The following is a 25,031-nucleotide window of genomic DNA, read 5'->3' as shown; positions in this document are numbered from 1 at the left end:
TCCCCACCACCCCCGGCCTTCCTGGTGTCGGGAGAAGTGTTCCCCGAAGCCACTGCTCGGGTGTGCACGATGACGGCTGTCCTCTCAGCCTGCGAAACTGCCTGCAGGGCTCACGTTTGCGGAGGGATGTGTCCTTCTGTGTCCAGCTATGCCTGAGCCCCCTGCTTGCTGCCCTGTTCGAGTTCCTGGCGAAAGTGGGCTTTGGGGCCACTATGTAGCTGCCTTTTTGAATGTTTAAAGTGTTCAAGAGATCAACTTTTCCAGAGATTGAGGGAGCAGGGAGAGAAAATTGTGGGGTTTGTTTGAAAGGTTCTGAGAGCTTTTTTTAGCTCAGACAGTTCAAAGAGCGCCTCTTGTTAGTCAGAGGAATATTCTAGCATCCCTGGGGTGGTCACACCGGCTTAATTGGGACCCAGGCTGCTTTGAAGTCCTTTTAATCCTGCCTGAGCTGGGGGAAGGAATTTGAAGGCAGCAACTGTAAGTCTGAAATTTCTTCATTTTATTTACATGTCTGGGGACTTGTGTAAGTCGTTTCCCTGAAGCGGTTAAGCCGGGTTGCTGGCCGATGGACGGCAGCATCTGGGGCCTCGCCGGGCGCGGTCAGGTGGCTGCTGCTGACCGTGGCCGGGAGTTTGCTGTCCTTGCAGCTGTCCTCGTAGATGGTCTCCATGTGGGGGAGTCTGTAGTTGTGCCAAAGTCACGTAAGGAGGGGTCTCTCCACCCCGACAGTCCTGACCTCACTAACTGAGTGTCCTGCTGCAGGCCTCGGAGGGGAGGTCGGACTGCAGCTGCTGGAATTCCAGCCATGGTTCGTTCGTTCCTGTGGAGGGACCTGAGGGCACGCGTGCCACCAGCGAGCCACGGCCTGTCATGGTGCGTCCTGACCTCCTCGATGTTACCCCCACTCCTTGTTCCTTCCCTTCCTGCCACCACCCACAGAGTGGCTGTATGGACTTCGATTCTGTCCTTTGGCTCCCGTCTGTCTCTGAAACATAGCGAGTGCTCAGTATGCTGGCTTGTTTGCATTTTGTAAACATTTGAAATGTTTTATACGTGGAAAAGCATGTCTTTAAGGAACATGCATGTTCCTCTGTCTCTCTACCCCCAGTCACGAAGAACAGTGGCTCCTCCAAAGCCTAGTGGGAACCCCGTCCTTCTGGAGCTGGCTGGCCTCTGCGAACCTGGCCCAGGCAGGGTACTCTCTGGGCTTGAGAAGCTCCTGTCTCTGCTGGTGCACGCATGACCCTGATTCCTTCGTTCAGTGTCATGGGGGCTCGTAACCTATAAATGTGTGAGGGAAGCCGTGTTTCCATGAAAACACTGTTGAATGCTTCGGAAAGCCTCACAGGATTGTTAGCTCATGGCTGCTGAACACAGCGCCTGGCTGGGAGATAGACCGGGGGGTGGGGGTGGGGGTTTGGAAGATTCAGGAAGGTTGCAGGTGTCCATGTTCAGGAAACAGCCGAAATAGTGGATGGTGGTTCATGGTGTCTGTAAAAATGTTAGGTGGAACTCAAGTTTGAAAACCCACATTTGGAGAAGTCTGCATCTTGGTGGGTGGGGGCTTGTGCATTTGTACCATTTACCAGGTTTGTGACGCCTGTGTGTGGGGTCACTGGCCAGTCCTGGTGACTTTACGTAGGAAGCCTCCTGCTGGTACGTGTCTGGCTTTCTGGTACATGTAGCCGAACACTGTTGGTGGATAGCCTGCAATTGTTCCATTATAAATGGCCATGACTAGACTTTCATGCATTAACTTATTATGGGATAGATCTAACTCTGCAATGTAAATTTACAGCGCTAAGCTTCACAGTTGTTTTTTAAATAGTGTAATGCTTTCCAGTTTTCATCCTGTCCTACAGAAGCTGCTGTTTTTGTCTCATTTGTCCTTCTAGACATTTCTTATGCATCTATAAACCAGCTCAGCCACGCTTGCTTATACCCTGTCTCTTTCATACAAAACGTGGCCTAGCGCTCTAGTTCTGCTCCATTTTTTTTTTTTTTTCTCTAGCAGAACACTTTTGAGACCTTCTCACATATAAAAAGATTCTTCTTTTCTCTTTTAAACAGATTTCATTGTAGGGGTGCACTGTGATTTATTCAACCAGCAATTCTAAACTTCTGCTCTGCTGGTCTGAATTCCAGCTCTGGTTGGATTCAGTTTTGTTAGTTACTGTTCTGCAAAGATAATGTGTGTTTTTACTTATTCAACTAATATTTATGGCCAGCCTACTGCCCTGGGCCCAGTGCTGTTGGAGGTTCACAGACAGTGTAAGAAACGAAACAAAACAGCAGTGTTTGTCTGGAGCCTGAATTCTAGTTGAAGCAGAACAAGTAAACAAGTGGGGGCTCTGTGAAGGGGCGGGCATGAGGCAGGGGGACAGAAGTTCGGGGCCGTGGCTATGGGCTCCAGCAGGTTGGTGGGGGCGGGCCCAAAGGAAACCTTGGGGATGTTTGAGCAGGGACCTGAGAGAGCCAAGGGATGTGCTCTGCAGGCACCTGGGGGAGAAGGCTTCCAGAAGAGGGGTGCACAGAGGCCCTGGGGTGGGCCCATGGGAGGCCGGGCCGTGCTGGCTCCATGGGCTCCATGGGCAACTTTGGCGCTGCCCTGGCATTGTGGAGGGCATGCGCTGCTCAGTTGGATGCGAGCTGTGAGGCCTCACTTAGATTTTAAGTGCTCGCTGTGGTTGCTGGCTTACAAGCTGATGCTTGGAGGCAAGGATGAGATGCAGGAGATGGCCCCCCAGGCCCCCAGATGGTCACAGGAGAGCCAGGATGGGTGGAGAGGAGTGGGGTGGGAGGAGCTGGAAGGGCTCTCTAGCCAGGAGCTGTCCAGGACGCAGGTGGGCAATCCTGGAACTCAGGACCCCGAGTCTCTTGTTGGGGGTCCGGCCCAGGGTGAGGGGGTGGGGAGCACGAGGTGGGTTAGGGGCGGGGGTGAGAGGCACCCGGCAGGAAGATGCCAGTGAAGGGACTGGAGAAGGAGTGGAGCTGTCCTGGGAGGATGGGCAGAGCCGAGGGGGGTGGGTGTGGTGGTTCGCAGCCAGTCCCTGCCTGGCGGGGAGGGAGAGCACAGGTGGGGCTGACTCGGGCATGGGGAGCGAGGCTACTGTGCAGAGGTGCTCCAGTGGAGAGGAGGGCTGAGGCTCTGTCAAGCAGGGGTAGGCTGTGCAGACCCTTCCGGAGTGTTCCCCGTGGGCAGCGGGGGCCTAAGGGAGGGTTGTCCACGGGCAGTAGCTTGTCAGGCAGGCAGTGTGATGGTGGGGAGAGAGGCCTTTGTTTCTGAGTGAGAGCATCATGAATTGATTGTGGGGGATGGCTGCAGTGGGATAGGGGCCTGTGGGTGTATGCTGAGACCCTGTCTCTTAACTGGCCTGCACCTCTCTGTGGGGGAAAGAGCCACTTGTTCTCTTTATCTGGGAAGACAGGCAGTTTTAGAAGATGTGTGGATGACTGCTGTCTACGCTGGATGTCTGCTGTCTACCACTTGGCCAACGTGTCACGGAGTAGGGGGAGGAACAGATGACCTTTGTGGGTGCCTGAGGTTTCAGGACCATCAGTGGTCACTTCCTCTGGAGTGTCTGATCTCCAGCTCTGTAGCCATAGGCCTGGGGGCAGCAGGGACAGCCACTGAGGGTGACCCCATCAGAACCTGGTCCACGTCCAGGTCACAGGGAATTCATCCTTTTCTTTGGGAAAACAGTCGCTGCTTTTCCCATCCTGAGACAGCAGGTTTTATCTTAAGTCAGCGCTTGGTGACATAGTCCCCCCCACTCTCTCCCATCCCAGCCCCATGTCCTCCCACAGCTGTGCCCTGTCATCAAGAAATATCTGATTTAATGGGACATCCCATTGCCCCTGTGGCTTTGCAGTCATGAATGTCTGTCCTCCTTTTGGGTTTAAGCCAAGTTTTGTGGTGCAGCGTTTTCTAATCCTGGTTCTGCCTACTTTCTGCGGTGGGGTTTGTCCCCCTATTATAGGGCCCTATGCCTGGCTGAAGCCACTCCCGGGAGCCGGGGCCCGGTGGGCTTTTTCCTGGGCAGAGTGGTTTCCTGGGAAGTGAGCTTGAGCGTTGTCTTAGAAATTGGAGTCCTCTGGATCTCCCAAAATGGGGATTTAGGGCTCGGATGGGAGACCTGGCACCTGCTGGCATGAGCCTCAGGAAGAAGAGCTGCTGGGCGGACGGCCTTTCCTTGAGAGCCCCCCGCGGGGTGACTCCCCCAGGCCCCCGCTGTGCTGTGCACAGCTGAGTTGGCGTCAGAATTCAGCTGCAGAGTGAACAAAAAGACGTCTTTCCTCTTGAAAGCCCACCAGTCAGAGTTAAAAGGCTTCACAGCTAAAGCCAGCGTTGTCAGCAGCAGCTGTCACAGCGTGGGCTGCCGTGGGGACTGTCACTCTCCTGTCATTTCCGAGTCCAGGATCCGGAGGCCCTCTGAAGGCCTTCCGCCTCATCGTGTGTGAAGTGCAGGTCTGGGGACAGATTGACGCTCCTGTCTGAGTGCTCCCGTGCTGTGTCTGGGCCGAGTGCGGCTGGCCGGGAGCGCCGAGCCAGGCCCCAGAGCACTTGCTAAAACATCTCTGCACAGCTGTGGCTCTGCGACAGGCCAGGAGGTCTCTGGAGACTCGGCGCCCTGCCCGTTGGAGGTGCTTTGGCCCCTGTTCTGTGACCTGATGCCGGTGAAGGCTGCAGTTCAGTAATCCCTCCTGCTGGCCTAGCTCTCCGCTCCCTAGCTAGCCACTCACGGCGGGCGGCTGGCGCTGTGGGCATGGCTCTCCATCCCTGGCTCCCAGGGCTTCTCCTGCCTTGTCCCCAGCCATCGCCTCTTCAGGATGCCCTTCCCCCGTTGTCCCCCGCCCCGGGTCATGCTGCGTTGAGCTCGCCTAGGTAGCCCCAGGTGCTGTCAGCCTCTGGCTTCTGCTCTCCAGCTGCACGTTTCCAACGACTCTTTGCACGTAGTTAAGACACTGCATGGGGGGGTGTTTCAAGTTTTATTTGTATTCCGACACGTAGGTTATTGTAGTTTATCGTAGGTTAAAGATCCCTTTGACTGCCACTGCTGGTCTCCGCCCTGACCTGGAGGTGCCCCCGGCATCCATTTGGGGTGAATCTTTTCTGAGCGTGCTCTGTAAATACATGCCTGTGTCATTGGCATGTTTTCTTTGAGCCTGGACTTGTGAAGTTGTTGGTGCAGTTTTAGGAATGCTGCCTCTGAGCTCTTTCCCTGAGCACCTGCTGGACACACCTGGTCCTTTGGGAGGAGGAGGGAGTGCTTCTGGAGGAAGGGCTGAAACAGTTGTCCATGTTCCCATCCTATGGGCCCCCCCAACAGTGCCGCCTGCACGTCCCCCTTTCCCTGAGACATACCAGGCATCTCGGCCCTGCCTTCTGGGCTCTTCATCTTTTGTCCTCTGTGCTCTGTGTCCAGACCTGTGTAAGTTGGAGAGCACGGGCGGAGAAACATATACAGACATGACATGTGACATTGTGCACACATGCCGGTCTGCCTCCTTTGCCGCCATTGGTCTGGCCACTGGGGAGGGTGGCCTGGGCCTCCAGAACGGCCGGTCTCCCTCGGGCCCGCATGCGCTGTGCAGAGTGTGCCTGGGGACCCTGACCTGTGTTATGAACCTGGGGAGGCCTGAGTGGCTTCCCATGCCTAGCCCAGCCTTAGTGAGCTGCCGGGACGCCAGCATGAGAGTGTAGGTCCTGGCATCCTATGGAAGGACGGAAGGCCCATGGGCTCGGCCCATGAGCTGCTCTGTGAGCCCCCTCGCCAGATGTGCAGTCTTCTCGGCTTAGCCCCAGTCACTGTGGTCCCCAGGTTCCATCGGTTGAAAGTACAGTTTAGGAAAAACTTCAGGAAACTTTAGGAAAAAACTTTAGGAAAAAATTCTATAATTTGTGATGTTCTCATCAGAAATTATAGAAACTGGAGGGTGCCCTGCCTCTGTGATGGGGGCCTGGCTCTTCCCACGTGTGTTCTCCCTGCTGTCCACACAGGCGCATTGCTGGTCTAGTCCATCTGGCTTTTGGCTTTTGCTCTTCTCAGTGTGTGTATTTTTGTAATGAGAAGACCCACACATGTTGGCATTTCAAAATGCTGCTCCCGTCACCTCCCCTTCCTGTTCTCACGTGAGTAGCTCATGATGTGAAAGTAGCCTGAGTGTGGACGACGGTGCAGGGGCCTGGCCGCCAGCCACCTGACATGGGATGCAGCTGTCTGCTTTGTCCTCTGCGCCTCTGTCACGAAGCATGGGTCGTGGAGGTCATGGCCTAGTCTTCTGGGATTCTTTTAGATTTAGACCAAATCCTGGAATCAAATATTTGTATGTCAAATTGACAGAGAACCTGAGAGAGTGTTTTCTTTTCTTTCTTTCTTTCTTTTTTTTTTTTAAAGATTTTATTTATTCATTCATGAGAGACAGAGAGAGAGAGAGAGGCAGAGGGAGAAGTAGGATCCCAGCTGAGCAGGGAGCCTGATGAGGGCCTCTATCCCAGGACCCTGGGATCATGACCTGAGCTGAGGGCAGATGCTTCACTGACTGAGCCCCCCCAGGTGCCCCAAATCCCACACACTTTAACATATTGATTCCTTATTTCGAGTTGGACCTGGTATTCCTCATTTATGCAGTGAGATGTCACCCGTCACTGTCACTTGTGTCTTGTTTCCCCCGCAGTGTTATGTGGGTTGGCTTGTATACCTTACAAAAACCATTGCAAAGGCTCCCGTGTCCTCTTGCACCCACGTGGCTAGAGAGTGTGCAAGGCTTGTTGGGTGACTGTGCTATGCTATGTCTGGTTCCTCGGGTTTGGGGCTCTGCTCAGAGGAGCCCTGTTGAGCCGCGAGTCAGCTTGCAGTTGTCTGGACGGTGACTGAACCCTGGCTGACTCTTTCCTTGAAAGAAGGTCCCCCTGTTCTCCATCTCTGCGGGGAGAATGTGCCGGCGTTGGGAGACCCCTGAGTATTGCCTGCTGGTTTTCTGTGCTTTGGGTTGTTAGAGGAAAGCGGGGCCCGGTGCTTGCAGGGGTGACTGGTCAGGACAGTCTGGTTGCAGACCAGAGTCTGGATGCAGCCAGAGGCAGAGCCGCAGGTGTCGGCCCCGCAGGCGACCGAGGAAAGGGCTGCATGGTGGCCGTGAGCCCTCCAGCAGCTGCAGGCCGGCTGATGCGTGGGCATCATGCCATGCAGTCTTGTCTTCTGGAATTGGGCGTGTGAGGGAAGCAGTCCCTGCAGCCCACATCCTTGCGCCGCGAGGAGGGGGTGGCTCATTTGAATGGTGGCACCTAGAATTCGGGCGCTGGGACCCGGGCCAAGGACCAGCCTGCTGGGGGGTCTGCCACAGGTGTGCCGTCCAGATCTCCATGGCTGGGTGTCGTGGTTTGTGTGGGGATGCTCTGGGAGGGGCAGCGCAAACTCAGGCCACCTAGACTGTGGATGTCCCGCTCCTCAGGCAAGTGGACCAGGTGTGCGTGGCTGGTGTGCTCTCTGGGGGACGGAGTGCTCTCTGGGGGACGGAGGGACGTTGGCTTGCCGCTTCATTCACTTGAATGTGGAGCTAGGCCCCTTGATGGCTGCCCAGCAGTCCCTCAATACTTGGGCATCTGAGGGCCTCTGTGTGAGCATTGGTTGAGAGAGCAGAGACCCAGGACGCTGGGGTTTGTGTGTGTTTGTGCTTGTGCGGGGGCGGCCTCATGTGCACTGGCCTGGGTGGGAGCCCCAGGGGCCGCTGGTGCCCTGCCTGCAGTGGGGTGGAGTGTTTCACAGTGCGTGTTCGGTTCACTTTTCTCCCGATTGGAACCGTTTCAATTTTCCCTCTTTATGAAATTGTGTCATTTCAAAATATGTTCAGAGGAGATAAGAGAGCCTGGGTGAAGGTTGAGTCTGGTTGTCCACTGTGTCTAACTCCCGGCTTTGGGGCCAGATCTGGACCTCAGGACACCAAGCTTGTTTCACATGCTCCTGACTCTGCCGTTTGGCCTCTGGGTTTCTGGAAGGCGTCTACCTGGAGGGAGCTGCAGGTGACCCGTCCTTGGTCACCGAGAACCCCTAGAGACTCCGTGGTCATCTGCTACTGGGTCCTGTCCATGGGCCCTTCCCAGCACTCCGGCCTGAGCTGCTGTCTCAGGCAGAAGACGCGGTGCCCATTTGCATCCCCACGAAGCGAGGGCAGGGCCAGGGGTAGTGCCCACGTGGAGGCACATGCTGGCTTGTTGGCGCGTTCTCATTAGACTCATCCCACGGACTTGGTAACTGTTCATGTACCCCTGGACTGGGTGACACAGGGAAACAACAGCTTGACTATCTCTAGAATGTTTCAGAAAAAAATACCTCTTGGCTTGAAAAGATGTATTTTTATGTCTGTATTTTTAACTCCCCGAGGTTGGGAAACTTGAGGAAGCTCCAAGAAGAATGGGAGCTGGCGTTCAAGGCTGGCTCAAGCCCTCACTGTGCTGGATTTCAGTCTTGCCCAAGGTCCTTCCAGATGATCACGTGGTCTGGGGAGGAGCGCGGGGAGAAATTGCTCCTTTGCCCCATGGTTCCTTCAGGCCCAGTGAGGGGCTGTTTCTCAGGTGGCCAGGAGGGGAGTCCGTGAGGGCATCTGCGAGGGAGAGAGCCAGGGAGCACCTGCAGAAAGGGTGCGGACTGCAGATGTCCAGGTGTGTGACCAGTCGGGCCATACGGGTGTCATGGACTGCGGACGGGTCACAGGTCCGTGAGCTCCTGTTTTAGGGACGGCAGACACTGAGAGACCCTGAGGCGAATGCCGAGTGGGGCAGGCAGGATGGGGAGCAGCCTGGGGGTGTGATGGGAGGGTCCCTGTTCCAGGGAGTGCTGATTGTCCTGAGACCTCTTGAGGAAAGAGCACTGCGAGCACAGGGTGAACTGCCGCAGAGTTTGGTAACACTGGGGTGACATGTCCATATCCAGAGGCAAGGCTGTGGGAGGTAGACCCCTGGGGCCTAGTCCTATGGTGGATGCTTGTGGGAGCCGGGCCCTGTGGTGACCTTGGAGGCCAGGGAGAGAGCCTTTGGATCCTTTAGTGACCAGTAGCCACTCCTGTGGTTTGTCACAGCCCCCGTGGCTCCTTCAGTGGCAGAGGAGGCTGTGGTGCCTCCCACCCATGGCCCCCGGCTTGGTTCTTAGGCCCAGAGCTCAGCTGCCACTCACGGGCCAGGGAGCCCCTTAGCTTGCTTGCCATGCGCTGTGTGGGGACCACGCCCACCGTGCTGGTTGTCATCATAGTCTATCGCAGGTGTTCTGCTGCATGCTGGCATCCGGTTCAGAAGGGTTCGGTGGCGGCCCAGTGCTGCTCAGAGAGGAGTGCGCCGCGAGCCACTCCTGACACCTGGAGGCTCTGTTTCCTCCTCTGTGAGGTGGCGACAGGGCAGTGGGGCTGCTCTGGATGGGAGCTGAGATGGGCAGCGTGGAGCAGCGTGACCATGACGAGGCATCGTCTGTGGGGGCATCTGCTGTGGCCTATCTTCCCGTCGCTGGTTCCAGGGAGACGGGCACACGACCTGTGCCGAGTAACCCCCAGCTCCCCTGCCCTTCTCTGCAGGGTGACGCTGGTGGCTCGCTGTTGACCGGTTCTTACAACTGAAGTGGAGTTGTGTCAAATAAGAATCATTTACCTGTTATTACATGGCCAGGGATGGGCTGCGGTTGGAACCCAGGTCATGGTGTGCGCACAGTGACGTGCCACACTGGCCTGGGAGCCACACACGGACGCCACCCCTCCTGGGTCTGTGACTCCTCGGCTTCTGGCATGGTTTTGGCGGCTGTCCTGTGCAAAATGAGGTCCTCTCCAGGAGGTGGCTGATGCTACCATGTGTTCTCAATCCTGCAGAACCCCGGAAGACCTGTCCAGGTTTGTTGTTGAGCTGCAGCAGCGGGAGCTGGCCTTGCAGGACCGGAACAACACCATCACCACCAGGTAGGCCTGGCGGCCCGGGCGTGTGTGGGGTGGTGGAGCCCCCAGTGTGGGTGTCCCCCTGGGTGTGGCTTAGCGGCTCCACCTCATTGCTCCCTTGGCCTTGGGCTGAGTGAGTGGGAGCTGGGTCTGTCTGAGGGGTGCAGGAGGCCTCACGTTTCTGCCACATGCCCGGCTGCCCCTGCCTTCCCGTGCCTGGGGGCCTTGGGAAGGATGTGTGCGGCATCGGGGAACCCTGGCTTTGTTGGGGTGTGAGCTCCAAGTTACCCCCTGATTGTGGGGAGCCTTGAGCCCAGGCGGGCAGTGCATTTGTGTTTGCATGCAGGTAGACCTGTGGGCTCAGGAAGGTCCCCAGAGAGGAACAGAGAGATGCCTTCGGTCGTGGGTAGAGGGAAGACCTTTGCCTGGGGCTGCATAGTGAGGAAGGAGTCCCCCTTTTTGGTGGGAGGCCTGGAGGCCAGCAGCTGTGTGACATTGTGCAGGCTCAGCATTAGGTTTTCCCTCCTAACCCCGTGAGGCCAGCACACGCTCCGTCATTACACTCCATCCTGACACGACCCCACGGGGAAGGGCTTGGTCACATAAGCTGCCCCACTTCATGCATCGATCTTAAGTCCTGGGTCCTCGGGCCGCCTGAGCTTTTGCCCTGGTTGACTCCAAACCCAGGGTTTCCTTCCACACCCCACCCGTTTGAGGGTTTGCTAGCATGACTCAGAATTCAGGAAAATGCTTTCTGTGCCATCACTGATTTATTGCAAAGGTTGCAGTCTGAGCAGCCAGATGGAAGAGGTGCCTGGGTGAGGGGTGGTGGTGGGGGGTGAGTGCTTCCCTATTATCTCTGGGTACAGCCCTGTTCCCAGCACCTCGGTGTGTCCCCAGCTCGGCAGCTGTCTGAGCCCTGCGTGGGCTTGGCGGGGTGTGTGTGTGTGTGTGTGTCTGATGGTGTCTCCCTGCTTACATCATGCTTATGTTATAGGCTGCTGGGGAGGAGCTCGGGCCCCACCCCCCAACCCCCACGGGGGTGATTGCTCAATCTGGCCCCTTCTGCAGCCCCCTTGTTAGCTCAGACGGGACAGTGGATGCAAGGGGCTTGTTAGGAGTCATGAGATGCTCTACCACTTCAGCAACCCTAGGGGTCTTAGGAGCTCATTGCCAGGAAAGGGGGCAGAGACCAGATGCTTCTCCGTCAGGCTGCCCCTGGCTTCTGCTGTGTGGTTGGCCTCCTTTCTCTGGGCTCAGGTGACCCATCCGCAGGCCAAAGGAGAGGCCTCTTTCTCGGGTCTCCACTTTGGAACAAGGAGGCCTTTGGAACAAGGACCCCTGCCAGCAGATGCCCCTCCAGCCTCATGGGCCCAGGCACAGAACTGTTCCAGACGGGATGGGGTCCCTTGGTCTGCGGCTGGCCCACTTCCGTGGGGCTCTGTAGGGGGCCGACCGCTGAGTGGGGTCGGGTCCCCACGGGCGAGTGGGTCTGTGAGCAGCCGGCCTCAGCCTTGTGTGGACGCAGGGTCTTAAGGGCTCACTAGTAGCCAGAGGGAAGGATTTCTTATTTGGGGGGTTGATGTCACTTTGAAAATTGGCTTTTAGAAGCATCTGGTTGTGTTGGACATAATCACGTCAATTTAGCTTAAAAACCTCAAACGATAAAGATTGCCTTTTGCTTTCAAAGCTACTGTCAGATGAAACGGGTGTTAAGAGTGATTTGAAATTAAAGCTTTTACATTTTTCCAGACGATCTTCACTTTACTTTGCATTTGAAACAGAATGAACTGTTCAAGGAAAGAAAACTCGCCTTCGTTTTTCTCAGGCCAAACCCTGAGGTTTTGGGAAGGCTGGCTTTCGTGTACGGGGAGGTGGAGGCAAGAGCCGCTCCAGCCACAGGCCCCGACAGCCAGCTCACTTGCGGTAGTGAGCGCAGAGCTGACCTTCCCTTCTCCATTCTGGGAGTAGCCATCTCCTGTGGTGGTACCTTGTCCACCTCTCCAGACCCCTGGCTCCCCTCTGGGAGCAAGCTCACATGTGACAGATGGCCGGGCAGGCCCCTGATGAGGTGGTAGGGACCCTGTGATGCGAGGCCCTTCCTGATCAGCACGGAGAGGACTTGAGTGTCGGGCGTCCTTCACACTGGCCGGCTGCCGGGCAGCTGCCGGGTCTGTGGGTTGTGGCCTTATGTGGGGGGCTGGGAGCCCTGGTGAAGGCAGGACAGTCGACTTCATTCCCTGTTGACTGGGGGTGCCGGGGGCCCCTGGGCAGCCTTTGGAGGAGGCTGTTGCTTGGTGAAGGGGACTTGAATGAGTGGTGGGAGGGAGTCCTTGCTCATGTTGCCCGTCCCCCTCTCCGAGAGGTGGTGCCCTTGGCTGCGCGTCTTCCTGGCAGCCCACAGGTTGATGGCTTCCCTGTCATCCCCGAGGGGGACTTGAGATCGGCATATTGGTCATAATTCTTTGTGTGGCTCTTTCCTTGCTGTTTGTCTGCAGCATTTAGGCCGTCCTCGCAAACCGTCTGGAGTGTGATTAGGCCTTGTCATCTTTGTCATCGTGTGTCTGTGTGAGTTATGGTGCTCTTGGGCTGTCCTGAGGCCAGCAAGGCCGGTGACGGCCACAGAAGATTCATGATGACTGAGGACCCGTTTTCTGTACATCGGGGTGGAGTTCATGCTGCGCTAGGAGCTCCAGCAGGTCCCTGGCTCTAGCTCAGGCTGGCCAGCCACTGAATTGCTGTGTGTCCTTGGACAGAGGAGTCAGCCTGTGCCTCCTGTCAGATGAGAAAGGTGATAACCGTCACGGGACTGTGGCGCGCTGAGGAAGAAGGCTCTGTCAGCGTCAGGTAGACCTGTGCCTGGTGGGGGACAGGGCACGAGCGGCCTCTGGGGTATTTGAGGACATGGTGACATGAGTCGTCTCCTATATGTGCCCAGAGGAGGCCCGGAAGGGGGTGGACTTGGGGTTGGCATGCAGGACTAGTGACGTCAGGTGAGAGAACAAGCCTGGGGGCGTGTAACCGTGAAGCATGAAGACCGGCGGTGACCTTGTCTGTGTGTTGATGGAGGGTGCACGGGAAATTGCCTTGGACCTGGTGTGTTGAGGAGCTCGTGGGGTCCGAGAGAGGTTGGAGAGGCCGTGGACAGTCAGAGATGTAGGCGTGCTCAGTGTCTCCGTGGACTCCACCCCGGGCCGCTGGGCGCCTGAGCAGTGCCGAGGTCCTGCTCAGCCTGGAGCTCCTGCTTGGAACTCCGGCATCTGTTCCCACGAGGCCCGATCTCCTTGCGTGGGGCTCCTGCTCTGATACGTTCTGGTTGGCGATGCCGCCCCGGTGTGCTCTTGCCGAGTTCCTTGTATGCCCTGCGCTTGTGCCGCAGGCTTTTTGGGGCAGGGACGGCATGTTGTGTGCGACGGCGTCCCCGGGGACGCAGAGGACATGGGTGAGGAGCTGCTCAGTGAGCGTGTATCGGCTGAAGGAATGAACGAACAGCCCTACTGAAGAGGCACAGTGATGGACCACTGGCCGGTGAGCCCCGTGGGACTGTGCCTGGCGGTCGCAGGGCCCGCCAGCTGGGCTCTGGGTGCCCCCTGCTGGGCTGGCTGGAGTACTTCCTGTCACTGGGAGGGCCCGGATTTGCCTCCTGCCTCAGTGCTCCAGTTCTGGGACTCCCCGGGGCTCTGTGATCACCTGACTGGCCTTCATCAGGACCAGCCCCACAGCTCTTCCCCTCCCCAGGCCTCACTCTGGTCTTAGCCACGACTGTCTCTGCAGGAGCATGTCCTGGGGCTTTCCAGGGGTGTGGACTGGGGCCCTGCTGGTGTGGCCAGCTCCCGGTGTTGCTCGGTGTAAACGGGCTTCAGTGGGTGGTGCCGAGGCAGCCCATGTCTGAGGCCTTGTCTTCACACGTTCCTTGGTGGCAGTCTGTAGTGGTGCATCTGTTCCACAGACACCGGCACGTGCCTGTGAGCTCGGTGACTCCATCGACCGGGACCCTTTCCTCAGGCTGGGCCGGGCTCCATCAGCTTGCGCTGGTCACAGCGCTCACACGGTGGGAGGCCCAGACTCATGCTGTGAGCACGCGGACCTGGCCGTGGGTGCATCGAGACCCGTGGTGCTGTCTCTCTGGGGCTGGGGGTGAGCTGACCCCCAGCACACACAAACAGTGTACAGCGTCGGGGGCTCCCATGTGGAGGGAGGAAGTGATGAGATTTTTGGAAGCTCCAACCTTTTTGGAGCCTGCGAATTAGTCATAGTGACATGCGCTATGTCCTGGGCCCTTGGGAATCTTCCTTGGGTGCTTGCTTCCATGCAGAGGTCAGAGCCCAGTTTTCTGCTGTAGACCATGCTCTGTCTGGGGCAGATAGCTATCAGTCTAGGGTAGATCGGCTGTCTGGCTTAGGGTGGCCATTTGGGGTAGATTACACTGTCTGTCTGTCTGTCTGTCTGTCTGGTGTAGACCGCACCATGTTGGGTAGACAGGCTGTCTCTCTGGCTTAGGCTGGCCATCTGACAGAACTTCCGGTGATGCTCTTCTCCTGTAGCTATGGAGCCCTTGCACTGTGGCCAGTGTGGGAGAAAAACCACATCTGTAATGTAACATTAAGTGGTCGCTTATGTTTGGTTTGTAGCTTCCGGGTGTGGCTGCATGGCCTTAGTCCAGGGTCTAAAGTTCAGCTCTGCCACGTGCCATTGGGACCAGTCCTTGAGGGTCCCTCATCTAGAACATGGAGATGTAGCAGGCGCAGGAGATTTGGCCCCTTGTGGGGTTGGCACGCGGGTTAGCTGCGACAATAAACCTATGTCCCTGTTCCGGCTCCTCGCTGATGAGCCAGCTGTCAGTATGCAGCAGGTGTTGTCATCACGTGCCCCCGTTGTCATCGACAGCCTTGTCCTCCTGTTGTGATGATGGCAGTCTTGGCACATAAGAACTCATGACCTTCCTTGTGGCTGCCTAGCTCTGTTCCTTGGTGCCCTTCCTCTGCTGGGTTCCCTCTGTTCCTTGCCTATGTGGGCTGTGCTCTGGATGGCAGCTCTGGGTCTGGCTTTGTCCAGCCCCCATCAGCTTCCAGGGTGTGGTCTGGCTCCCCCTCACTGGGCTGTGCCCCTGCTTCTACTTCTCCTTCCACCTCTCTGGGGAAGGGGATGAAGGGGATGCTTCGGGGCAGCGCTGGCTGGAGGTGGAAGGACAGCATTCCGTGCAAAGCCCCGGCCCCTTGCGACGCTGGCTGCCCTTTTGCTGTAGCCCCTACACCCTGGTCCATCCCCTCGGCTACACCGGGAACGGCTTGGGCTCCAGACCCTTTGCACTCGTGACTGTACTTCGTGGCCAGCACAGGCTGGCCCTGGCTTGGCGAGGGTTTCACGGGTAAGGAGTCAGAGTGGGTGCTGTGCTCTTGGGCACCACATGGTGTCCTGCTGCTGTGCCTCACATCTGCATGGGTGGCCCCGGGCAAGAGCCCCTCAGTTGGCTGCTGTGACTGGCAGTGTGTGCCCCTCTCCTTGACTCTGGGTTGTTCCTTATGCCCCATATGTTCAGGAATCCAGGACTCTCTTTCACCACTGGCTGCCATCTCCTTCAGATGACGAGGGTTCGTGGCAGCATTTCCCACTGGCTGCCTCTGCTGTCCCTACCGCCTTCCCTTGGTGTCTGCCCCTGCTGACTTCTCCACCCCCTCCCGTTTCCACCGCCTCTGCCACACAGCCCCCCTTCAGCAGCGGGACACGCTGTGCCCACCTCTGTCCCTGCTGGCCCTGGCACTTTGCTCAGGCCGTGGCTGACTTGGAATTTCTCTGTGGCTGAGGCTGACTCGCTCCTCAGGGAGACTTCCCGTTAGACTGCGTGTCTTGTAATTAAATGTGTCTTCGTCATGTGCTTGCTCGTCTACCTTGTCCCCAGCAGGGGTTGGGTCTGGGTGGTTGGGGTCGCCGCTGTGGTTCTGGCCAGAGCGACCCGGGGTGTGCAGTGAGTGAGTGCGGTGCTGGAGGTGTGAGGCTCGGGGGCTGGGGGTGCACAGGCCTCACACGTTCACCTGGCCAGGCCCTCTTGACTTTTCAATCCACTGAGACGACAGGCGGTTATCTTGGCTCTGCCTGCAGAGCACCTGAGTCCAAGTGCCGGCCACGTGGGTGCCAGCTGTGTCCCCACCTGACTGCGAGGCTGGCCCTACTAGCACTTCCTGCCCCGCAGGGTCTGTGTGCAGAGGAGCCTCTTGAGATGGGCCTCAGACTGTCCCTCGGGCAGGTGCACATGTACAGGACCCTCTGGGGCATTCTGTGTCACTCACCAGTAGGCTGTGGTCTGCTGCTGCCCTTGGGGCCTTGCCTTTCTCTCCTGTCCTTGTCGCCATCGTGTCACTCCTCCCTGTGCCCAGGGCCTCACCTACCTCATGCTTCTCACCTCCTCTGTCAGGAAGTCACAGGGCTCCTCTCTGTTCTAGAACATTCTAGCATTGCTCCCTGACGGAGGGCTAATGCTTCTGGTCTTCATGGCGGCATCTGTGTGTGTCCATCCTCACCTTTTCCTGTGGGAGAGTCCATCCTGCTCAGGCTGCAGCTACCCCCTGCCTCCGAATGTTTCTGTGCTCTTCCTGGCACTAATCTGATGCGTTGATCGACCAGTTGATGTGTGCCTGGTGCATTTCTCCATTTGAGTGTGAACTCCATGAGAGTGCAGGGACCGTGAGCACAGGATCGGTGCCCAGGGCACATCTGTTCAGTAAAGAATAAGTATCTTTTTCTCTTTCCCCAGGATACATTGTCGATTCCCTGAGCAGTGGTGTCTCTGTGGGTTCTCATGTCCTCACCCCTGCTGATGAGGATTGGGGGTGAGCAGAGACATCCCCCGGCAGTGCCTATGATCCCAGCCCTTCACCTCCACCTTGTGAGGACTGGGGGTCAGCGGGGACGTCCTGTGGCAGTGCCCACGATCCCAGTTCCTCACCCCTACCTGGCGAGGACTGGGGGTCAGCGGGGATGTCCCCTGGCAGTGCCCACAATCCCACCCCCTCACCCCTACCTGCCAAGGACTGGGGGTCAGTGGGGACGTCCCCCGGCAGTGCCTACGATCCCAGCCCCTCCCCCCACCTGGTGAAGACTGGGGGTCAGCAGGCATGTCCCCCAGCAGTGCCCAGCCCCTCACCCCTACCTGGCGAGGACTGGGGGTCAGTGGGGATGTCCCCCGGCAGTGTTCCTGTCCTCGTCCTTGCCAGGATTAGGGGATGGGGGGATCACTCACTGGGACCTCTCCTTCTTTGCGAGTCCTTCGTCAACCGCTCCCTCTCTGAATCTGTGGAGGCTGCAGCAGTGGGGCTGGCTGAGTTGGCACCTGTCTTGCGTGCAGTTGGCCTGGAGCTTGTCCCCTGGCTCCTGCACCCCATCTTGGCCGTGGTGCTGCCAGTCTTCACTGTGGTCTGCTCTGCCCCACACTGCGGCAGGCCAACGGCTTAAAGCCAGTCACACGACGTCCACTGGAGAGTACACGTTGCTGATTTTCTCTACAAAGTGGGTTTTGTAACCCGTTTCATGGTAGCTGGGAAGGCTTCTCCTGCTCCAGGTTTATGGCTGGTGCCCAAGGGGAGACAGCCTGGTGTCCTCAGTGCAGCTGTGACCAGGGTGTCGTTCTGCACAGGCGGGCATCGGTCACTGAGATCCCAGCTTGGAAAGCATCGCATGCTGCAGCCTGGGCTGCCTGAGCCTCGAGGAACACTGACTGCCAGGGCAGTTCGGGGTGGTGCAGGAGGGGGAGCTGTGGGTAACCCTGTGGGGGCGGGGTGTGTGTGCATCTGGATGCACGTGTGCTTGTACATGTGTTCTCGTGCTGATGCCGAGGCTCGGAGAAGGAAAAGGTGTGGGTTCCAAGAGGAGACGTGGTTGCTTTCTAGCCACGAGGTGGATCGGGATCGCTTCTAGGGGCAAGCAGGTTTTGAATCAGATTTGGCCAGATTGTGAAAAATAATAATGACCTGAGAACGGCATATGTGAGGGCCGAGGGGGGCTGCCTGCCTGGCCTGCTGCGCAGACCCCTCACGTCTGTCCTGGGAGGACCTTGGCTGGGGTCTCCTCCAGCCGTCGGACTGCAGACTACAGTTGGGTGGGCACTGAGCCCTGTGTGGGGAGCCGAGGGGCTTCTGGCTGTGGGAACCCCTGCCTATGGTTTCTGTGTCCTGCTTCTGTCCCTCACCATCCCTGTAGTCACCCGCAGGCTGGCTCCCAGCAGGCTGGACCATGCGGATGCGTGTCTGCTAGGGTGCTGGGGTGCCTTGCTGCCCAAGCCAGGCTGACGACCAGGGAGGCCAGACCTGAGTATTGGCCCATGGGGTTGAGGCGTCTGTGTGGGCTTCATTTTCTTTATACCCCAAACCAGGGTTATGACACTGGCTGATTCGTAGGGTGGTGGTGACCAGGCAGGCACCGAGCACAGCACCCGGCCGCTGTCAGAGCTCAGTGAAAGGCAGCCTCCTCCCTTGTCCGAGCATACGCAGCCCCCGTTCAGGTTGGTCTTGGGTCTGGCACACACATGCTGGTACTGGCCTGTCTGCAAATCAGGGCCTGTCTTCTTCACTGAGCCGTGACATGTGGACGGAGCCATGGCTGTGCCCCAATGCTCTGTCACCTGAGGGGACATTAGGACTGGGCCTTGGAGGCGGTTGGGGTGGAGCAGGTGTGTCCCCTTGGGACTGCTGCCCTCCTGCTGTGTGGGGTCTGCCTGAGGGCTCTGGCCAACTGCTGGGCTGCCCTTACTTTGGTTTTCAGACTCCCTCCCTCCTTGCTTGGAACTTCTGGCAGGAAGGAGAGAGCCCAGGAATCCCTGCGACAGTCGCGGCTGAGCAGAGGCACCCCGGGCCTTCCAGCCCTCGGGGCCCAAAGGCTGCTGGCACCTGCCTGCAGTGCCCGTGTTCCGACGTGAGGTGGTGCCCACGGCACTGGCAGCCTTTCTCCCGCTCAGTCCGGTCCTCCGAGCTTCCCCTGGGGCCTCCCCAGTGGGAGTACCAAACCTGTAAATTCTGTGGCCCGTTAGAGAGGGTAAGGGAGGGAGGGGGAGAGCGCGAGGGCTCAGCGCTGGGGGGCTTCTTCTCAAGCAGCCGTTTCTGGGTCTGCCGGTTGGCTCCTGGCCGGTGTTGGTGGGATGTGCGGGGCGGGTGCAGGCCTTTTGCTAATGTATCTCCAGCTTGGCCTGGGCTAGGTAGGAGTCACCTTCATCATCTGGACTGTAACCATCTGGCTTCTATCCCGGAGACTAAGGTCCCCTCCCCCTAGGGGACATATGGGTTCCCCAGGGAAGTCTGGGCTCATCGGCAGACGTTGCTGGGATTCCTGGCGGTGCCACCCTGGCACAGGGCAGCTGCCGGCAAAGCGGCAGGTTTGGGAGAGTGGCCTCGGGGGGATGACCATAGGGCCTTGGTCGTGGGACGTGCCCTTTAAAGACCAAGGCTTCTGATGAGCTGGACGGCTTGCGTGTGCTTTGTTGTGCGAGAACAGCAGCTCTCACGGGCTGTGCACAGTGGGGGTCCATGTGCGTGTGGTGGTCCATTGCCATGGTCGGTGCCCTCTGTGGCTGGAGAGCTCGCTGGCTCTTTTGCCATGGCCTCCGTGGTGTGACCTCCAAACTGTCACCCAACTCAGTAAGCGCACAGAATCCCCTGTGACATGTAAATGTGCATTCTGGGCTCTCAGACGCCTCATCTTCAGCCAGCTGCCAGGAGCACGGTTGTGGAGTTGTAAGAACGTCCGTTCTGCTTCAGTTCCTCCTGCTGTCAACAGAGAGGGGCCTGGTCCCTGCTTTCTTCTCAGGACCTTATCAGAAGGTCCTTGAAGTCCCGTGAGCTCCCTGGACATAGGATGGCAGAATTTTCTAAAGACTGGCTCTGTTGTGTTGGCAGTCATCAGCCTTGTGCTTCTGGGGCCCTTCCTGTGGATGCACTTAGGGGTTCTGCCTGGAGGTGGTGTGTGTGTGTCACCGCGGGCCCTGCCAGCGGAGTTCTGTGTCTGGCCTCTGGTCCCCTTTGCTCCACATGCAGACCTGCTGGTTCTGAGCCTCCGCATGGACTGTTCTAGCTGCGTCCCTGCCCGGCTGGCGTGTATTTGCTTCCCTCTGCTTCTGGGCCAGGAGGGTACCTTGTGCTCGGTTCTCCCAAATCTGAGGCTTAGCTGGTCTGTCCTTGGGAGACAGAGCCTGTCTTGGCTGGGCCGTCCCAGCTGAGGGAGAGCTCCATGTGCTCCCCAGGCACTGTCAGTGCGCCCTGCCCTGGCACCAGTGCAGCCTGAGATTGTGCCGGCAGGGACACAAGGTTTGGACCTGTGGTGCTGCAGGGACATAGTGGTAGAGTGGTGGTTGTGGGCAGGGTGTGGGGCAACAGTGGTCCGGAAGAGCAGGGGTCTGTAGCGGAGGCCAGCCAGGAATGGGCAGGGCAGGGTAAGGAAGGGTAGGGGTTGGCCAGAGTGTGGGATGGGTTTAGCAGGACATGGGGTGGGTAGGGCAGGCTGTGGGCTGAGTGGGCAGGGCCTGGGCATAGGGTAGGGCAGGGCGAGGGGTGGGTAGGGCAGGGTGTGGGCAGGGCGTGGGCGCAGGGCAGGGCTCTGGCTGCTCCTCAGGGCTGAGCCATCCTGTGACCTCTGCCGTGGCAGCCGGCTCGCGTTGTCTCTTGTCAGCAAGAGAAGATGCCATTAATACTTCACGCCCAGACTGTTTTCTTACGTGTTTTGCATTTCCATATTTAAAATGGAATTTGCATATTCATGGTCTTTTAAATAGGTTTTTATTGTTCAGGGATGTGGAAATGGATAAAATGTGAAACTCCTCCTTTTATTCAAGCACTGGAAGGAATTTTCATCCCTAAAATGAAATCCGTTTCTGGGCAGTTAGTTCTGTAGCAGTTGCCGTAGGAAAATTACCCTGGCAGCGGGGTTGTCCTAGGTTGGGGTGGCTGTGCCCTCGGCAGGGACTGGGCAGGGTGGGCCTCCGGCCTGTTCCCCAGTCTGCAGCCCGGCCCAAGTGTCAGCCCCCTTGGGGAGAGCAAGAAGGACAGGCACCTGCCCTCCCCTTGGTTCTCTCCCAACTGGGACCTTACCTTCCTCCAGGAGCCAGGGTCACTCATGTCCCTTTGGAGACAGAACATAAGGTAAACAAGGCTCTGGATTTTAAAAGGGGCTGAGCCCTTCCCTTTAGACCTGGCAGTCTCACCTGGTGGGCCAGCCATGTCCTCAGTGCCCATGAGGGAGGTGTCCCTGTCACTAGAGCCCTGTGCCAGCCATGGACTCGCACCCAAGGTAGCTTGTGCGGGCCCAGGGCCTGGGCCCAGGGGAGGCAGCTGCTTCGCTGCTACCCGCCTGGGACTGGGACGGAGCTGGCCGCCCTCTCCGTGCCATCTCCCCCTCCGTGGAGAGGGATTATTTCAGGGATGTGGGAGGTGCTGGCCTGGAGCTGGTTGAAGACGTACTGGTATTTTCATTTCTCTGTGTTTGGGCCAAGCTTCTGGGACGTTTGGGTCGAAGGGAGTTGAGTGGAGACCCCGGACACTGGTAAGGAGCAGGGTGCCCAGGATGCCCTTGGCTCTGGGGTTTTGCGTGGGGCCAAGCTGGGCTCCAGGGCCGTGGAGGGCTTGAGAACATGCAGAGCTGTAGCTGCGGTGGCCTCTGCTGTGGTTTGGTGTGTCGCAGACACAGGGCCAGACGGGGGCTCTTGGCAGTCCGGGTAATAGAAGGGCCTTGGAGCTCCCAGGGTGACTGAAACAGGGCAGGGAGGTTTTTTTCAGCTCTGGCCGGGGCTGCTGATGGAACCCTCCTGATTGCAGAGCTTCCTGCTCATTGGACTCTTGATTCTTTTAACATGGAATTTTTTTCATCTCAGAGAGGCCTTTGTAAGTCTCACATAGAGGTCTAGAACACACGATGATGAACTTTCAAAGTTTTTATATCGTCAGACGCACAGTGCAGAAACAGCAAAGCTGAAATGAGGTCTTACGTCTGTTGTTGAGTCTCTAAGTGTCACTGATTATGAGGCTGGGACCCAGCGATTTCCTCGCCCAGGGTCACCTGCATGGCTCTGCTCGAGTGAGGCTGGGCTGCAGAGGACAGTGGCCATCCTCCTATCACAGGGAGTGTTGTGAGTGCCGGCAGCTTCCATCAGGGTGGCATTCCGCGCCTAACTGGGACTCGTGGACACAGTGACAGAAGGTACAGGTGTTGGATCTCCCCATACCCAGACCGTCACCCTGGCCCACACTGGAACCCCCTTGGCCTGGGGTCTCTGGGTGAAGGGACCACATCCAGTTTCTCCCTGTTGCTGGTGGGGGCTCACAGGGTGTATCCTTCGCCCCACTGGCTTCTGGTATTGCTGGAATGACAGTCTGTCCTGGCGCTTTTCTGGTGACTTCCATGTGCTCAGGATAGGCTCAGAGATGGGGATGGGGTCAGCTCCCAGGGCAGACAAATCATCTTTAGTACCCCCTACCTGTCCAAGAATGTAGGTGTCCACATACATTGGGACATGACTAGAGGCCGGTGATACCTGAATGTTGTTTATTGTTGGTAAGAAGGAGATAGTGAGAGATCTTACGGAGCCTTGAAACTTGCAAAGGGACTGATGTAGACGCAGCCACTGGCCCTCCCTGCTTCCCCTGTGGCAAGAGCCAAAGCAGGTGGTCAAGCCTCCTGGACTCACCATCCCATTTCCTCAGCCCAGGGCCTCCTTCTGGGAGGAAGACTCAAGGCTCCTTGTTGACACATCTCTCAGTTTCCCGATGGCCTTGTGTGGACTTGATGGGCCGTAGAGCCTGCTTGCCACTGGTCACTGTAAGGAGCGAACCTGGGAATGTGCCTTCAGGTTCTGGGGGACGAGTGCAGGTTAGCAGTCCTCTGATGTCGTAAGGCAATGTCAGTGCACTTTTGTGGTGTTTGGCAGTGCATTAAAGCCTGCTCTGCCTGGTAGCCTAGCCCAGAGGAGGCCTGGGGAGGGAGGCAGTGCTGAGACGGTGGAGGACACGGCCTGGACACAGCCTGGACACTTAGCTCAGGCCAGCTCGTTTGGGAACAGTGGCCTGTGGAAGGCATCAGTCGGCACACACATCTGCTGGTGCCTCTTGAGTGGTCTCCCTAGAGCCTGCTAGAAACTGGATAAGTCAGAGAGCACAGAAGCATGTGCTGGTGCCACACTGTGAGGGCACCAGAAACTTCACACACGTCGTCCTCTCTGCCCCTCGCACCACCTGCATGCAGAACACTGTACCCTACGTGTGCGCTGGTCTCACTGCACGGACCTCCTCCGGGTTGGAGCTTGGCCATGCCCTCAGACGCATCTGGCTTCAGACCCTGGGGGGCTCTCATCATTTTGCCTCTCATCGGGCATTGATTTTTCAATGGTTGGCTTAACTGCAGGTCGCTCCTCAGGGTCACGAGACCTTTATTCCTGACCCTTGTCTGATACTTGAGGCAGAGAAGTGGTTTAGTAGACCCAGGAGGAAGAGCAGCAGTGATCTCCTCACGCGTGGGCAGTAATGGTCAGTCTGTTGTCAGGCGCCGGACACCTGAGGGCACCTGATTGCCGTGGCTGGTGCCACAGACCTTCTGGATGAAGTGAGCAGTGGAGGCCTGCGCGGGAGGAGCTTTCCTGCTGCCTGGACAGAGAGGACAACAGCGAATCCACCAGACTGGAAAGGCGCTCCCGGTCTTGTTCATGCTTCCCGAATGCCAGAATCGCTCACATTATAGGCTGGCTGCTTCAGAATTACGTGCAGGGAGATACCCCAAGGATGCAGATTTTTGGGATATCTCTCCAGAGATTCATAGTTAGGACTCTTTGTTAACTACATGCTTTGTCTGAGTTAGGACACGATGCCCTCGTATTGACTGTAAGCATGCGCACGTTGTGTCTGTGCGCTGGGGGGTGAGAGTCCAGCACGTTATCTGGCTGCGGCTGGACCCCCTGCCTGCCCACGCTTACCACAGGCCCTTGCCTTGCCATCTTAGGAGTCTTTTACGCTAAAAAGTTATGGAAAAAAGGAGCTTTTGTTTGTAAGGGTTCTGTTTTTCAGTAGTCAGTTTTTGGAAATAAAATTTTAAAAATTATTGATAATATGTTTATAATTTCCTTAAAAGGAACTCATCACTTAACAAAAGATATATTTTCTGAAACAGGAGGTGGTGAGAAGAATGACATTGTTTTACATTTTTACACATCTTTTTAATGTCTGTTAAATGGAAGACGGCTGGATTCTCACATCTGCTTCTGCACTCAGCCTCTTGTGCTGGACTATTCTAGCTGGAATATATGAAAAAAATCTGGCCTCATACAGATCTGTAGGTGGAAGTGGGAGGACCTGGGAGGTCCTCGCAGCACCTTGGTGCTCAGAAACTCTTCATGATTGGGGAGGGGGTTGCTGGAGGAGGGGGTGCAGACTGTCGTCTGACACTTTCTTTGGGTGGTCCTGCCTTTCCTTGTGGTGTTGCTGTGAGTTTAGAGGGCATCCTGTGATGTTTTGCCATCTGAAATTCACGAGCACCAGTCATGGAACATCCGGGAAGACTTCCCTCGTTTGGTTTTTCTCTGGAAGCTGTTACTCCTACATATCCCAGAGAGGCCTGTTTTGCCCCACGTTGGGTGTTTGAAGGAGGAGGCCTCTGTTTTTTTGTAGCAGAGCGGATTTTCCTTGCAGGTATCTTTTTAGATGGTTCATGGGGGGGCCGGTTGGTATGAGATGACTCCCACCAGGTTTCTGGGGGAGTTATGACCTTGCTTAAGGCGTTCTCTGGAGAGCAGTAGGACCGCTGTGTGCCTGAAGGGGCTAAGGTATGCAAGAACAGCCCTGAGCGAGAGGATGGGGCCTTCTCAGACACAATTATGGCTGCTGAACTCACTCGAGCTCTTTGGTGACTGAGACCTTTTAAATGGGCAGGTTTTTCTTCTCATTGTGCTAGAGAGCTAACTTGTGGTCAGACATTTCTTTCTTCCAAATAAGAAGCTAGGTGCTGGGCGCCTGGGTGGCTCAGTGGGTTAAGCCTCTGCCTTCGGCTCAAGTCATGATCTCAGGGTCCTGGGATCGAGCCCCACATCGGGCTCTCTGCTCAGCAGGGAGCCTGCTTCCGCCCACCCCACGCCCCGCCCCATGCTTGCCTCTTTGCCT

General features: G+C 57.3%; 1 protein-coding gene across 2 annotated transcripts in view; it reads left to right on the top strand.

Annotated features, from left to right (window-relative positions):
* The window catches only part of MAD1L1 (mitotic arrest deficient 1 like 1), a 310,570-nt gene that overhangs the window by 49,196 nt on the left and 236,343 nt on the right, over positions 1-25,031 (top strand). For both annotated transcript variants that reach the window (XM_082714045.1, XM_082714046.1), the window contains exon 10: positions 9,850-9,936. In XM_082714045.1, the coding sequence (XP_082570171.1) occupies positions 9,850-9,936 (87 nt within the window). The remainder of the gene's footprint in view (positions 1-9,849; positions 9,937-25,031) is intronic.

Source organism: Mustela nivalis, assembly GCF_964662115.1.
Source record: "Mustela nivalis genome assembly, chromosome: 19".
Lineage (NCBI taxonomy): Eukaryota > Metazoa > Chordata > Mammalia > Carnivora > Mustelidae > Mustela > Mustela nivalis.
This window is presented reverse-complemented; position numbering and strand designations above follow the sequence as displayed.